Source organism: Haemaphysalis longicornis, unplaced genomic scaffold, assembly GCF_048455015.1.
Source record: "Haemaphysalis longicornis isolate Haplotype H1 unplaced genomic scaffold, Haemaphysalis longicornis Haplotype H1 scaffold_1, whole genome shotgun sequence".
Classification (NCBI taxonomy): domain Eukaryota; kingdom Metazoa; phylum Arthropoda; class Arachnida; order Ixodida; family Ixodidae; genus Haemaphysalis; species Haemaphysalis longicornis.
The window spans coordinates 386749498-386764043 of record NW_027526203.1 but is presented as its reverse complement, the minus strand read 5'-3'; the positions used below and the strand labels follow the sequence as shown (position 1 = coordinate 386764043).

General features: G+C 44.9%; 2 protein-coding genes across 2 annotated transcripts in view; one reads left to right on the top strand and one right to left on the bottom strand.

Annotated features, from left to right (window-relative positions):
• The window catches only part of LOC144172086 (contactin-3-like), a 196470-nt gene extending 195818 nt beyond the window's left edge, over nucleotides 1–652 (top strand). Inside the window, exon 9 of the mRNA XM_077701004.1 lies at nucleotides 193–652. Coding sequence (XP_077557130.1) covers nucleotides 193–272 — 80 coding nt within the window. The 3' untranslated portion in view covers nucleotides 273–652. The remainder of the gene's footprint in view (nucleotides 1–192) is intronic.
• A 3759-nt stretch (nucleotides 653–4411) lies between these two features.
• On the bottom strand, nucleotides 4412–12799 carry LOC144172070 (clotting factor B-like). Its single transcript, XM_077701003.1, has 5 exons — nucleotides 12694–12799; nucleotides 12180–12295; nucleotides 9418–9659; nucleotides 8225–8385; nucleotides 4412–4589 (listed from the first exon to the last, which is right to left on the bottom strand). Exons 1-5 carry the CDS (start codon nucleotides 12694–12696, stop codon nucleotides 4425–4427), a joined length of 687 nt encoding a protein of 228 aa, XP_077557129.1. The 5' UTR covers nucleotides 12697–12799; the 3' UTR covers nucleotides 4412–4424.
• Between the last annotated feature and the right edge of the window lie 1747 nt (nucleotides 12800–14546).

The following is a 14546-nucleotide window of genomic DNA, read 5'->3' as shown; positions in this document are numbered from 1 at the left end:
CAGTGCTGCGGCGCTTGCCTCCTGTCCCGTGTTTATTGTTTGTCGTATGTTTTCAAACCAGAGACAATCAAACCACCCGGGCTTTAGCTTTAGCAATATTTCATTGCTTTATTTGGGTTATTGATGCCACTTGATTATTGCGTTGTCTCTCTGTGTCGGTCTTAATGCGTCTCGTCGTTGTTTTTATTTCAGGTCAGAATGCATCCCAGCCGGCGGTGACACCGAAAGATCACACCCTGCCAAAGTCCATGTACGGCGATCATAGTGTATGAACATCCGGGAGCGCATGTGCGCGTGTGTGCCTGCGTGCTAGCCTGCATTCAACTGATACCTTATATCAACATGGTTATTCTTTTCCTTTCTCTGGCATATTCAGTTGATACACTAGGAACATCATTCGTGGCTGGAGTGTTTGCAAATTCTTCTCACTCGCAACTAATTTAGCTTCAACAAGGTTGTAGTGTACTTAGGCTAGATGCCAATGGTGACGTTTACGAACTGAATACCTAGACTACGTTTTTGCAATGATGTTTTGGCGCAAAAACCACGCGAATAAAAGGTCAACATGTGTATTATAAAAAATTAAGCTTGGATTTTTTTTTTGAAGGGGGAGGGGGGGGGGCGGGGTTCTAATGTAACACGTGGCATTGCGATCAGACGCTGCCATCAGCCGTGACTTCTGTCAAGTACAGAAATGCGTGCAAGAAACGCGAACATTTCGGTACTTTTCCTTATCCTTTACCGCATGAAGGGTATTTGGTGCGACATTGTATGCAGAGTTTTTTCTCTCTTTTTTTCGAATCATGGCCCACTTGTTTTGGGCTAGCACACACACTGTTAAGGTGTACGAGCACTCTTCTATTGTGGCTGAAGTCATATTGCGCAGCACTGATAAAGCAGAATCTTGAGTGCCATGGTCACTAAAGCCTTTTACGGCGACACGTGTATGAATGGACTTATATTATTATGCAGCGAAACCAAAGAAAGCAAAACAGAGCGCGGTTGATGGGAAAAGTACTTTAAGCAACCTAGGCACAAGAAAAGATATGCTATACCAAAGCATCCGCGCAGTGAGCTGCTGACCGTCTGGTCTTTTGGATAGCGTAGTCCTAGTGATTGTTCACGGCATCCTTGCTTTTAGAGGCTAAGGGGCTCTTTACCGCGGGAGCCCTTTTTGGTAGTCTTTACACGGCTCACAGGCTTGCGTTTGATTGGACTTTGTCTCGAAAGTGGAGAATCTCTTTGTTGCGGAGACAGTTATTGTAAATGGTATTATAAATATTGATCACGCTGTTTAATTCACAGTTTATGCACCGCCACAAGTACGTGTGCGCCGGGTACCGTTATATATTCTTGTCATTAAACTAGTTCATTCTGTACAGAATAATTTCTTCTTACTACTTTCATGTTTTTATGTCCACGCTTCGTGAAATTTCATTTTGTTAAGTTTCTGCTCTGCGCCTTCTGGCGCTCCATAGCTGCTGCGTACACTTGCACGTCATATGAACATAAGTTAGGGCTGTAGTCGATGAATTGCGAGCGGTAATTTCAACGGAAAGAAAAGGAGGAAAAACACAGGGAGGTATACACGGTGCTACACAGTGCAGGCTGAAAGGGACGGAACGCACTTGCGTTTATCGTTTCCTGCTTCCCCAGGTATTGGGAACTTTTGTTGCAATCAAGGCACCACTCGACTTAAGGGCTGTTGCTGCATTGAGTAACTGTATCCTGCAGTTAAAAGTACCGAACGCCTTTGCACTGTACACGCTTTTCTAAGGTAGTCCGATGAGACTCACTTTGATGTTATGTGCGAAATATAGCTGGATGCATATTTCTCGTTTTTTTTATTTTGCAGCGCAGATGTATGGACAGTTGTATTTGAGACGTTCTGCGTAATATAGTGTATCTAAGGATAAGGCGGCATACACAAGGGGATGTCGGTATCAGTGGAATGCTACGCTTTTCTTTTTCGCTTTGCTGCTACGAGATAATGTCGTATTTGAGCCAACCAACACACACTAAGAGTAAACGTATAAAAACTGTAAAATGTCAGGTCCGTATTAATGCTAAATTGATTTCTTCTACTGCATTAAAATTTGTGGGTTAAAAATGGAATGTAGTACATGTAACATACAATAAGCAACTTTTCAACCAGTGGCCCTACTTTTTTTAAATATTCGCGAATGTCTCACCATATTCCCCAAAAATTAATCGTCTAAAACACTGCGTTTTGTAGTGAATCCCGAATCAGGCAAAAAAAAAAGGCAACACGAACTTGAATTGGATTGAATATTTCAATCACAAGAACATGAAGCTACAGATAGGCGTTGCCGACAACGTGAAACAACGAATCACCGTGCAATAGCTGGTAAGCGGAGGGAGAGAGGTAGTTTTCATCGGATCCTTCGGAGTATGAAATTGCCAAGGTAACGAAAAATTAAAAGGTCCCCCGACAATTGTACTGCTTTAGCTATCACGTATTCACGAAAATTCAAGTTATTTTTTTACGTCAGCCTCTATTGAGATCTATTGTCTCCCCATTTCTGTATAGTGTCACCTGATTTTTGTTATTGTTGTTGTTGTGGCATCCAATGTCTCTACAATTTCATAACATGGGCTCATAGTATAAAGAGCTTTCAAATTAGTGCTACAGACTCTCTAAAACCTCTAAGATTTGGAAAATGTCTGAAACAAAAAATCAAGACGAAAGTTTCTCCGTTCCCCAACATGTCCTTGCAATTTTCTGTTAGTGCTGCGACATGTCTGTTCCTGTTCCACTAAAGCAGCCAAAGAAGTAGGACACTTGCCTTCCTACTTTGGTTGACATAAGCACGCATTTTACCTTCGCGCTAAGAAAACAGCGCATTTATGACAGCCAAATTCAGGACCACAAAATCTCACCAGCCAACTTTCCACAGCGACTTCCCAAAACGTGACTGCCACAAATATCTCAGCGGGGAACAAAGCTCGGTTGCAATTTAAAGCTTGCGAGAGTTGTATTGCCATTATTGCGTGATCCCGCCTCTGTTTTTTTCTTTCCAGACTGCTGTTCATCAAATTATTTAGTTCAATGTGTTTGCAGCCTATACCTTCCTCTTAGTTTGGGCGCATTTCCAGTTTCATAGTTCCTACCCCCATCAATGCACGACATCTCCACGATATTCCTTAGCTGGTCTGATTAGGTAATGTCTTCTTGCTAGAACAACGGAAGATACTTTTTTGTGTTGCTGTTTACTGATCATTCAATCAAACCAACCAGCCTACGCATTTTTATTCTAGCGAATAGTTCGTGCGGAGAACACTCAACGGTAGAGTTTCCGCATTTTAAAATTTTAGTTTTAGGTTGTGGGGTATTGCTGATGCATCGTGTATGCGCGTGCGTGGGATTGTGCGTCTGTGTGCTTGTGTGTGTGTGTGTATCCGTGTGGGGGGGGGGGGGGTGCAGACGCTTCCTGTTCATTACGACGTCGCAGTGTAATGTAAGATGGCCGCGATGCCGAGCAGACCTAAAGGCACCTAGTAATAGTTCGCTCGCATAAGAATCGCTGTGCTCAATAGAATTTTATTATTTCCGGTGCTCAAAAAAAAAAAAAAAACATCAGTCGGTCTTTGCACTTTTCTGTGTTGTATAGGCACGCAATGCTGGAAGCATTGCGCGTGGTTTTGTAGGTGATGAGGAACGTGTGCTGGTGCGAACAGGGAGCCATGAGGAGCGCGAACCTGAGCCGGCTATTTGGGCGAAATGTAGGTGCAAACTACACATTTTTTTTACTGTAAACACGCAATGCTTCCAGCTTTAAAACTAGTTTTGCGTCCATTAAGCTCGCAACTATTCTAGTCGCCTCAGTTGGGGAGACAGTAAGGACTGTGCTCGCCGGAGTGACACAGTCATTTGTCGAGGGATTGTGAAGTGTGCGCAGCGTTCCAGATGGAGTGATACACAAACCCAGAGTGAATAGATGCGTTTCGACAGTGCGTACTTATAAATATGTGTATTATACATAGTCTACGGCCAGTTGATTATGGTATGAAATTATAATTCAAACTTTTGTGCATATTTCTGCTGCTTGACTCATGATATCTTGATGATTATGTAAACGAATTACTGAAATAAAGAGTGGTACAAAAATCAACCGGGCCCATTTACTCTTAAAAAATTATAATACGGGATAAACATTACAACAATCGTTTTAGATGGTAGAAAAAAAAAACAGTATTCATATATGTATTATGGATTTCTTTAAAACTACCTTTAAAACTTCCTTCTTTAATCGCTTTGCTGTCATTTTGAACAGACACTTTCGGAGTGAACTAGCCACGAAAAATGTGTGCAAACAGAGGTTTATTGCGAAAATCCCAAACTCGATAAGGTGGAATGAATTCGTTTTTTAACACATGGTAGCGCGTGGACGGGTGAAAACAAGTTAAACGTTTTTCATTATGCGCTGGATCCAAGGCAGGTAGTGAGTGACCTTTGTGTATATCCCGGGGAAATTTGGGTCCCCACACTTCTCCAGGAACGTGGCGACACCAACCGCCGACCAGCGGTAGCTGCGGTCCGGCACAATCATCGGTGAACCCAGGTAGCGCTGCAATGTAGGCAAGGTATTAGACTGCTCATTGAAGCTCGTTCATTTCGACTCTGTGTCAATACTGTTCTCCAGTAAATTGCCCCGACGTGGCTTTTATGTAACATTCAGATAGCACTCATCCTGATTCCAACAAAAGGTAAGATTAATGGCTTGAACAGGCATTGTTCCTTTTTAAGCACTGGATGTTCAAATTATCATTGTACAAGAAAAGTAGTCGTGCGCAAATTTTCGTAGCAAGATGCCACAATACGTTTAAATCGTAATATCTTAGAAAAACTTCGTTATATTCTCTAATTTCCCCACTGCCTGTGAGAATTGGTAGATGCATTTTAAAGATACATTTATAAAGATACATTTATAAAGATGGCATCAATGGTGTTAGCACAGATCTGGACGTAACATAGTTTTATCCATGAAGGATGTCTGTAATGGAAGGGAACTGAACATCCACTCGGAAGAGGAGCGTGCGCGAGGTGTGAAGAAAGCACGAACGATTATCTCCGCGTAGAGCGTTTCGTGCCACCCAATTGAGAACGTAGAGCGGTGCATCATCTCAAGAGAAACGCAAGTACCAAAAAGTGCCTGAGCACTCATTAACGGATAGGAGAGGATCAGCGCCTGCTCAAAGTTAGTGTAAACACTATTTTGATATAAGATTGTGTTGCTTGCTTCGTTTGCTTGCTTGCTCCTAAGTTACCTCAGACGAGCATTGGATGTAATTTATTATACGCCATTGTTTCCCCAGATAACGCTGGTTTTTGCACGTCAATAGTTTGTGAAATAAAAGGTGTACTTCACTGTAAGACTGAAAGATGCTGGCGTGCAGTATCACCTCCCCTTTGTATTATTATTGATCTTGAGATAAACCCGCCGCGGTGGCTCAGTGGCTAAGGCGTTGCGCTGCTGAGCACGAGGTCGCGGATTCGATTCCCGGCCGCGGCGGCCGCTTTTCTGATGGAGGCGAAAAGCAAAAACGCCCGTGTGTACGAGATTTCGGCGCACGATAAAGATCCCCAGGTGGTCAAAATTAATCCGGAGCCCTTCACTACGGCGCGCCTCATCGCCTGCGTTGCGTCGGCGCGTTAAACCCCACAATCAATCGATCTTGAGATAAATGTAACACTGTAGTTCATCATTCTCTTTTTTTTTTAATACGAATCGCACAGCTGCTTCATCATGGGCTAATCGGCTGCGTTACCCATTTGGGGGTCAGTTCTAATAATTGTGCTTGAACGCGAAGCTACAGGGACAGGTCACATTGCTTCTATCGTTAAATTGTTTCCAAGCCAGCTTAAGCTATTCAACTGGGACAGTGAATAAACGAGGATGGCAATACGTTCCATTACTCATAGAAATCTTCTGAGCATGGAGGTCTGAGCCTGGAGAACTGAGCATGCAGACAGCATTCGTTTCCTTAGGTTGCCAAAATTACCCAGTATGCGGATATATCTGCGAGGTAGCAAAATGTCAGCGTGCAATTGCGCACACAAAATGTTGAATACAAAATGCAGTTAGTTGGTACAATTAATAACAGGTTTTCTTGTTCCCCAGTTATTGAGCTCTAGATTATCCCCTTTACACTAGGGAACTTGCACGGAAGCCAATCACGCAGCGCTAAATTGTGCTGGAGACGATATGCACACGGTCTCAAAGCCCTACAGACACTTATCACAATCACTCCTAGGAAAGACGTCGCAACTTCAACTGACATTCTTTACCATGACAAACTGCACGTCATTATTAGTGCGCACCCTTCTATACACTGATACGTGTTCGCATCTTTATTTCGCATCCAAGAAATCGTTTATTTGCGTTTCAGCTTTATCCCCTTATCTTGCACATGCGGTACTCGGGCTCTGTTTTGTTCTCATCTGAGCATAGCCCACTAAATGACGCAGTTCTCTAAATGGCTCGTCCGCACCGGGGTTGGCGGTATTAACAGGTTTCGCAACCGCCTCCCAGAAAACAAGGAAAGTATCTGTTATTGCACTCTAAGGCAATGCCGTAGCTCCGGTTCACTTGACCGCACTCAAATGACCTATTCAAGGCGCCAACAAAGCAAATTCGGCAAATCACAGCAACGTGCGCGCCATTTCACTCAAAAATGTGACCTGCGCTGTGGCACTGCGAAATTCAAAACACCATGCCTGCACTGCGTGATTCCACAGCTCAGGGCGAAGTTTCAAGTTCGATTTGAGTCGAAGATTTCAGCGCTCGGCATTGTCATTCGCCGAAATTTTATTGTTGGCTGCATGAAATATGATGAGTCGAGTGTATTGTGGTGAAGATAAACCACAGCATTGCCTTACTGCGTACCAAGGTAAAAAATGACTCTGGTTTAAAGGGACTCTGCAATACTTTTGATAAATACTTTCTCTCTTTCCTTCGCGTCTGGAAGCCCTGCAAAACCTAGCGTTATCACCATCATGGAGCGGCACTACGTGATTTGCTCGTCACAGCAGATGTGCCTTCCGTTTCTGCTTTGCTTTTGCAGCTTTCTATTTAAAGTGGCTATCGAGTGCGTTCATTGCTGCGACGAAGAAAAGCCGGCCAATAGCCGATACACCATTGTAACAAAGTAATTCCAGTGGTCGAAGAAGGCCAAGACTGGGAAAGAGACAAAAATCTTTCGAGCAAGTTTCTGTTATCTGCTGGACATAGAGCAGTGATTTTTGGCTCAGGTACTTTGGGAGCCCCTAATCTAAGTACTGGATGTGTTGGTTGACTACGTTCTGCAAGCATTTAAGATTTCGAAAAAAGTTGAAAAGGGTGTCTTAGGGCCGCTTTAACGCTTTTAAACCTAGTTCTTACGAGCGAAAGCAAAGACTATGCACTCAGGGCTTCATGAAAGTTTGACTTTGCTTGAGATTTCGCAGCCTCCGTCCAGCTATATCTACTGGGTGATTCGGTTCATCCTTTCGTGTGCGCTGAAGGGCGCGCACAGACCGCCCAGCCGCCGCGCCATCGAAGGCGAGGCTGTGGACCCAAGCGCCGACAAAGCAGCCAGCAAAGCAGCGCTCTCATGTACGTGTACCATGTGTTTGTCGAGTCGTCGTTCCTGTGAACTCAGTCAGTTGAGTGTTTTCATATATTAGTCATTAAACGCTCGCCTAGTCGCATGGTTCGCTCGGGCTCAACCGTAGTCACAGACGGCCCAGCCTCCGCACGGCTATAGGGAGCAGGCGAAGAAGCCTTTTCACCCTCGCCTTGTCACGTGGTACCGCCGCAGCGGTGAAGCTCCAAGTAAGCGAAGCGATAAGGCGTAGCAGGGAGCGCAGGCCACTGGAGGTCATTGCGACGAGATCAATGACCTTGGAAGATGTAGCGTAGTAGAGCTTTCGCTTTAAAAACAAAAGTCTCAACGTCACATCTAAATTTTCTAGTTTTTTTTTTTTCTTGCAAATTGTACCGCTTCGAAAAAGCGCTGCAGAAGGACTTCTGCAAAACTGTGCCTCATCTCTGACCTCACCGTCATCACCGTCAAAATGAAATCACCGTCAAAAATTATAACATCACTGTCAAAAACTTCAAGCTCAATTTATACCTTAGTTTTAAACTAACTTAATGGAGCACTAATTTTTTTACCTTTTTTTTCATTTTAGACAGCATGAAGAGGTCAAATGGGGTCTTACATCGCAGCCGCCTTCGTTTCCTCGAACGTCCGTGCAGATTTGGCCGGCAATGATGCCTCTCGGAAGTTCCTGCGTTCTTATATTCGAGTAGACGTCACCGCACTCCCCGTTGTTGGAAATAAGAGCCCGACGGGCCCTCAGAGTCATCGGGGCTTTTTTGCCTGCAAAAACAAAAACGCTTGAAATTATAAGCTTCCTGTCCTGACAAGTGCTTAATGCGTCCGCTTATAGACATGATAAGTCCGTTTTTATTAATCTATCAATGCTGTTCTGTTAATGACATGCTTATAATTTTCTACAGGGTTCAGGAAAATTAGAATAATCGAAATCTAGGGAATTTTTCAGTAGTATTTTTAAAGTTCCCTAGATTTCGATTATTTTTTTTTTCAGTAGTATTTTTAAAGGACCCGCCGCGGTGGCTCAGTGGCTAAGGCGTTGCGCTGCTGAGCACGAGGTCGCGGGTTCGATTCCCGGCCGCGGCGGCCGCTTTTCTGATGGAGGCGAAAAGCAAAAACGCCCGTGTGTACGAGATTTCGGCGCACGTTAAAGATCCCCAGGTGGTCAAAATTAACCCGGAGCCCTCCACTACGGCGCGCCTCATCGCCTGCGTTGCGTCGGCGCGTTAAACCCTACAATCAATCAATCAGTATTTTTAAAGACCACATCTTCAGGTGGGAAATTTAGGCCCGTGTTTTATACCTCATGCAGTACTCAGAGATGGTCACCGCATTTGGATTAATGCTAAATGCGCCAAGATAGATACAGAAAGGCCGATCTACCATTTGAGGCATATTAAGCCTCTCTTCATCCACTCCAAATATTTTCACCCACTCTTGTCACTCACTTGCCCGACCCCGCCTCCCTGTGCGTTGAATAGACATGTACCCTCCCATGAGAGACTGGGCGTCCTTCGGGCAATTTTATTTTCCACTGTGGCGCGCTCAATAACCGTTCTACTATAAACAGCAGCACATTAGGAATATTGATTAGGCGTATACTCGAACGACAATACTTCATTCAAATGGAATAAAACAGGTGCATTTGGGCTGTCGATGCTGGGCTGCATTCGTTGCTTACGGCCCGCTGTTCACTCAGCGCTGAAGAACCCAGTAATCTGAGAGGGAAACCGATCCCTGCTTCTTTAAAAATAGCGTAGTCTTTGTGTCACCAAAGGTAAACGGTAAGCAACTGACCGTAATACTTGGGCGACCACTCGAGAACGTAGGAGAGCCTGTTGTCGAAGTCCGCGGTGCGGGTGGGAAGACAGATTGGCATCGTATCGTTAGCCACGTCCCGGCGCAGCGTCACCACCGCCAGGTCATAGTAGCTGCTACCCGGCAAGTAGTCGGGGTGCACGTCGACGTCGTAAACGCCGTACTCGGCACCGTACTCGGTCGACTCAGATTCCAGTTGAACCGAGTACAGCCGTGGGTTCCTGCAGCGCGCGTTTTAAGGCTGTATTAAAAATGCCTCGCTTCAGTTTATCAGGGCGCCCGTCTATAGTGGCCTCTTGTGTGATGACCCTGCTGCATGACTACGCCCCGCCCAACTACGTCAGGGCCTACAATACTCGTTCATAAGCTGCCGCAAACAGACTCTCGCGGCTGCAGCACCTAGGGTGATGGTGACGTAAACCGTAGTAGTATGAAACATTGATGAGCCATAAAGTAGGAGTGGTTCCCTAGTCTGGAAATCCAAGGGATGACCGGGCGACCGATGCCCTAAGTTTGAATGCGAAAGTTGTTCATGGCGAGTATCCCCCAAGATGGTCGCCAGATATATTCGTGACTATTTAAAGCGGAATAAAATAAAATATTTTCAGTCACACTCAAAGTCCAAAATACAAACTGATCCGACCGTGTCGGAATGGCCCAATCGGATAGACGTCGGCTTCATGACGCGAGGGACCCAGGTTAGATTCCGACCACGGGAAGAGTTTTTTTTTTTTTTTTTTTTACCTGAGGCGCTTGATGTGCCTTTGTGAAGTTCCATTATGTAAGTTGATTTTCCTGCAGTGCATTTTAGGCGTAATTCTTTGCATTTTAAACTTTGAACTTTGAAAACATTGCCTTTCGACCAGAGAAAGCTTCGCGTTTCAACCACCTTCCACTTCACCCACGATCATCATCACCGTCAGAGAAAGTTGGCTTTTGTGCACTGAGTTTTGGGGCAACGTCGACGTCAGTGAGACTTAGAATGCTCCGCTTTAAAAACGCGAAGTGGCAGCATGAATTATATTCCAACAATTATAGGGGGAGCTCGCGGTTGAGCTTAGTTTATCAGCTTCGCAAATATCGTGCGCTTCGTTCGGTACTGGCAGAGCGGTGGCGCAAACGAGTTTTGCATCAGCAGCTTGGTTTCGTCGACAGCATTGAGCAGTTCGTGCGCATAAACAGATACATTCAAGGTGCATTTAGCTAATGTGTGCGCAGTTGCAGCAATGTCCCTTTTACAAAGGATTTGGGTAGTTTAAAAACATACGGTACAGTTCTTTGTGATGACTGTTACAGTGATTGCATAACGGTTACTGGGCTACCGAATGACTCAAAATAAACAATAATTCCTTTAACAGTGACATCGCTGAATAAAGCAAGGTCCTCGTCATCATGTAGTCAACATCGAGACGCAGAAGCACAGTGACATAGCATTCATTCCGATCTGTGACGGGGCAAAGACCCGCCGCGGTGGCTCAGTGGCTAAGGCGTTGCGCTACTGAGCACGAGGTCGCGGGTTCGATTCCCGGCCGCGGAGGTCGCATTTCTGATGGAGGCGAAAAGCAAAAACGCCCGTGTGTGCGAGATTTCAGCGCACGTTAAAGATCCCCAGGTGGTCAAAATTAATCCGGAGCCCTCCACTACGGCGCGCCTCATCGCCTGCGTTGCGTCGGCGCGTTAAACCCTTAAACCCTACGACGTGGCAAAGGAAAGAATCATGGCGTAGCTAACCTCTTAATTTTAGGTATTTTTTAACGCGAAAGACTTATGTGACCCAATGAGCAAAATGGGCGGCGTCTGGCGTCGGCTTCCGCAATCAAAATCTAAAAACTACTCCTTTGGAGGCGTTCCATGCCACAAGGCGTTCAACAGAGCGAGCTTAAACTCGCCAGTTGCGAGAGGTGGTCGTCCACGCCAGCACACCGCAGATCAAGGGAGCGGAAGAAGAAGCAGCGAAATTCCCCATCGTCGTGAGCTCTCCCATTACACGGCGGCAGGAACGAGCAGCTCTGCAATGCGCAGGAGACAGATCGAGGACATTCGAAAGCGTTTAGGCGGACCGCATAGCCACGGCCACTGGAGCCACCCGTGGCAAAGCAAAGCTCCTCAAGCGGCAAGAAACAAAGCCCTAAGACAACGCGAGGCGGAAGCAAGACGCCTCGGGCGCTCAATTTGACATTCATGCTTTCATCTTCAGAACCCCTACGGCATTCGTAAGTGTCCTCGTAACTAGTCTGCATAAATTCGAGGATTTTATTGGCGTTCAGGGCATCGCGGACGAAAGCACCCAAAGAGCGTATTTATAAACGTGCAGCAACATCCCACAATGGGAAGTTGTATTTTAACGCGAAGCGTTAAGCGTGCCGTGTCGCAGAAATGCCGGAGCCGTCGACGGCGTGGACAGCGAGTGAAAAATCGGGGGAGCGAAAAATAACGAAGTGCCATCTTGCAAAACCCAACTATGATCGTAAGGCTCTACCCCAACAGAGAGATGGCGTGGGAGCGATGAGGCGCCCCGTTCGCATCATGCGATGCAAACGGGGCGCCCGATAACGCTATCGCGTTCCACGCTTGAAGGAGAAAATCAGGCGCCCTCCAAATCTCTATCCCCTGTTTAAATCTCTGTCCACTGTGTTAAGGAATAGCACCAGCGATATGATTCACAGAGCAGGACTGGTTAGCCACAGCGGAAACGATGTGGGCACCATGACCTTGTTAACACGCATAATTGAACCACTTACTGATGAGGTCTGGGGTCAAAGCAGTGGGCGGCTGTCAAAATATGTCTCTCACTGATCAGGACACCAGCGCAAAGGTAGTCGGGTGACTTCCTCTGATTGTACTCCATGATGGAAGCCTGCAAAGCACACATCAGTTGCTGTATTCCAGTTGCAGAAACGAAGCCATTGCTTAGCCTTAACGCGCGAACAAATAGGGTAACCTATAGTCCAGCAGAAAGCATGTTCACTATCTCAAGTAGGAACCCACGTAACCAGCACATCCGTATGTTTTCTCATGCGTACGTGTTAACAAATAAAATCTGCGAGGACACGTATTGAACATTCCTACACGGCGATTCCTCCCATTTTCTTTCTGCATGGTACATAATGCAAACATTTCGTAGTGCCGTTTTAACTACTTCATATATCGGAAGAAAGTCAGTGTCATGCATTCTTCACATTATTAAAAACAACTTAAGAACATATTATTCCTGAAGTAATATAGCTTTTCTTAGTCAGGCTGTAATATGCTCACCATCCATGGCCATTCTGCCGTTCGTGCCTTTCCACTTGGCAGCGGTTTGAATCTCTTCAATCCGCAGGCTGTCAAAAGCAACGAATTTTTATACTGGCATATTTTGTCCTTACCACAAACAACACACAAAAAAGGAGCGAAGTTTCAAGCGATATTCGTCCTACTGTTTTAAATATTGGCAGTTAGCGAGAAAAAAAAACAGAAACATGAAGCGCAGAAGTATGGCCTGTCGTGGAAGGTAAACTGTCTATAAAAAAAATAAGATGCGACCGCTAAGATATCTTGCACAAGGGATTCGAAACGTATAATAGCTCCACCGAACGACTAGTGTCCGGTGTGGCTGCATCTTGAGTGAACTTCCTCGCCGATGCTTGGGCTTACAGAGTTGTACAGGATTGTTTTATTCCTTACATTTAGTATCAAGGCTTCAATTTGTATTTTTAAAAATCATTGAACAAGACTGTAATAGAGTCTTTAATAGTTACAGAACGAGGTCCCATGCTGCGAAATAAAAAGCTAACCTTATGTTCATTTAAGTAAAAAACAAAAAATAGTCTGTTGCAGTGGTCGAAAAATGTAACACACAACTCAAGACGATATACAATTGAGCATTATTGTCACCAAAGCACTCTACAAAAGATGTGTGATTCCTTAATGAGCAAGAACAAACGACTTTTTAACACTGTTATCGAGGTGGAGGTATATAACGATGCGCCAAAGAAATTAGCTTCCACTTTTCCACCATTATTAAAAAAGTTATTTTCGGATGATGAAGGGGTAGCACTAAAGTGCGGTACTTGGCTGTGACTGGCTATTGGGTATAGGAAAGATCTCCGTGGACACGTTCGAGGCGATGTCCACGGAGCGATGTATTCAGGGCAATGAATTTGGTTAGTAACCAACAAAATCCAATCAGAAAAAAAAATCAGGGCGGCTACGTTAGGTGAGAAATGGCTCAAACGTAATAAGGAGCAAAATTTAATTTTTGAATGTGCTTTACTGTAAAGGCCAGGCGCGGCTAGAATAAGCGTTTTCCTATGAAAAAATTCAATGAAAATGATGACTATGTATAACGAATATAACAAAATGAGCGTTGAAATATTACTCTTGAACAGTATGATACCTCTTTCTTTTTTGGGGGGGTGGGATGTTGTGGGGAAGGGGGTATAGAAAGAAGGTACGCTTTTAAAATCCTAAATGACTGCAGGTTTCAACGGCAAAAAAAAAACGTGGGCTTACCAGCATTAATTACAATTCTTGAATCCCGTGAAATTGACAGAGTAGCACGTAGTACTTAATGAGGCAGTCAAAAATCGTAGGGCTCGATTGGTTGGTAATAATGCGGAACATTATATTCTGGCCCCTGACCGAAAGTTGCATAGCAGCAGAAGTTAAACAATTACCACATGTATTTGAGGGCAAAAGTGTTGTGTAGTTAGGTCGTCGACATATGTTACAACTTGGTCTAGTATTGATCCCCGCGGAACGCCATTAGTAGCAGTTTAATGTCGATAATGCGGGTTAGAGACACGAACCACTTGTTTCCTCTCCCAGTTAAATGTAGTTTCAGATCATAAAGGGTATGATTCGTTATACTAATCACGTAGAATATTTTACAAAGCACGCCATCATTATTCGATCGGAGGGTTTAATAGATCGATAAACAGCGCATCTCGCCGATGTCAACTGCTGCCTTCAGTTTTCCCGTAAGTATAAGAGTACCTGCGCAGAAACGAAATCGATTGAGTGAGAGGACATTAAACATCGAAAGGGTAAGATAACAGCAATTTCCTACAGCTTTGCAAAAAATTGTAATGAACCAATGGGTCGATAGGAGGCAACTGACCCGAGCG

What these genes read in the sequence shown, in the direction of transcription:
- LOC144172070 (XM_077701003.1), bottom strand. An exon ending in GTGGTCGCCCAAGTATTACG is followed by an intron (nt 8,386 to 9,417) that starts GTCAGTTGCTTA and finishes TTGTTTTTGCAG; the next exon opens with GCAAAAAAGCCCCGATGACT. An exon ending in GAAACGAAGGCGGCTGCGAT is followed by an intron (nt 4,590 to 8,224) that starts GTAAGACCCCAT and finishes CCTACATTGCAG; the next exon opens with CGCTACCTGGGTTCACCGAT.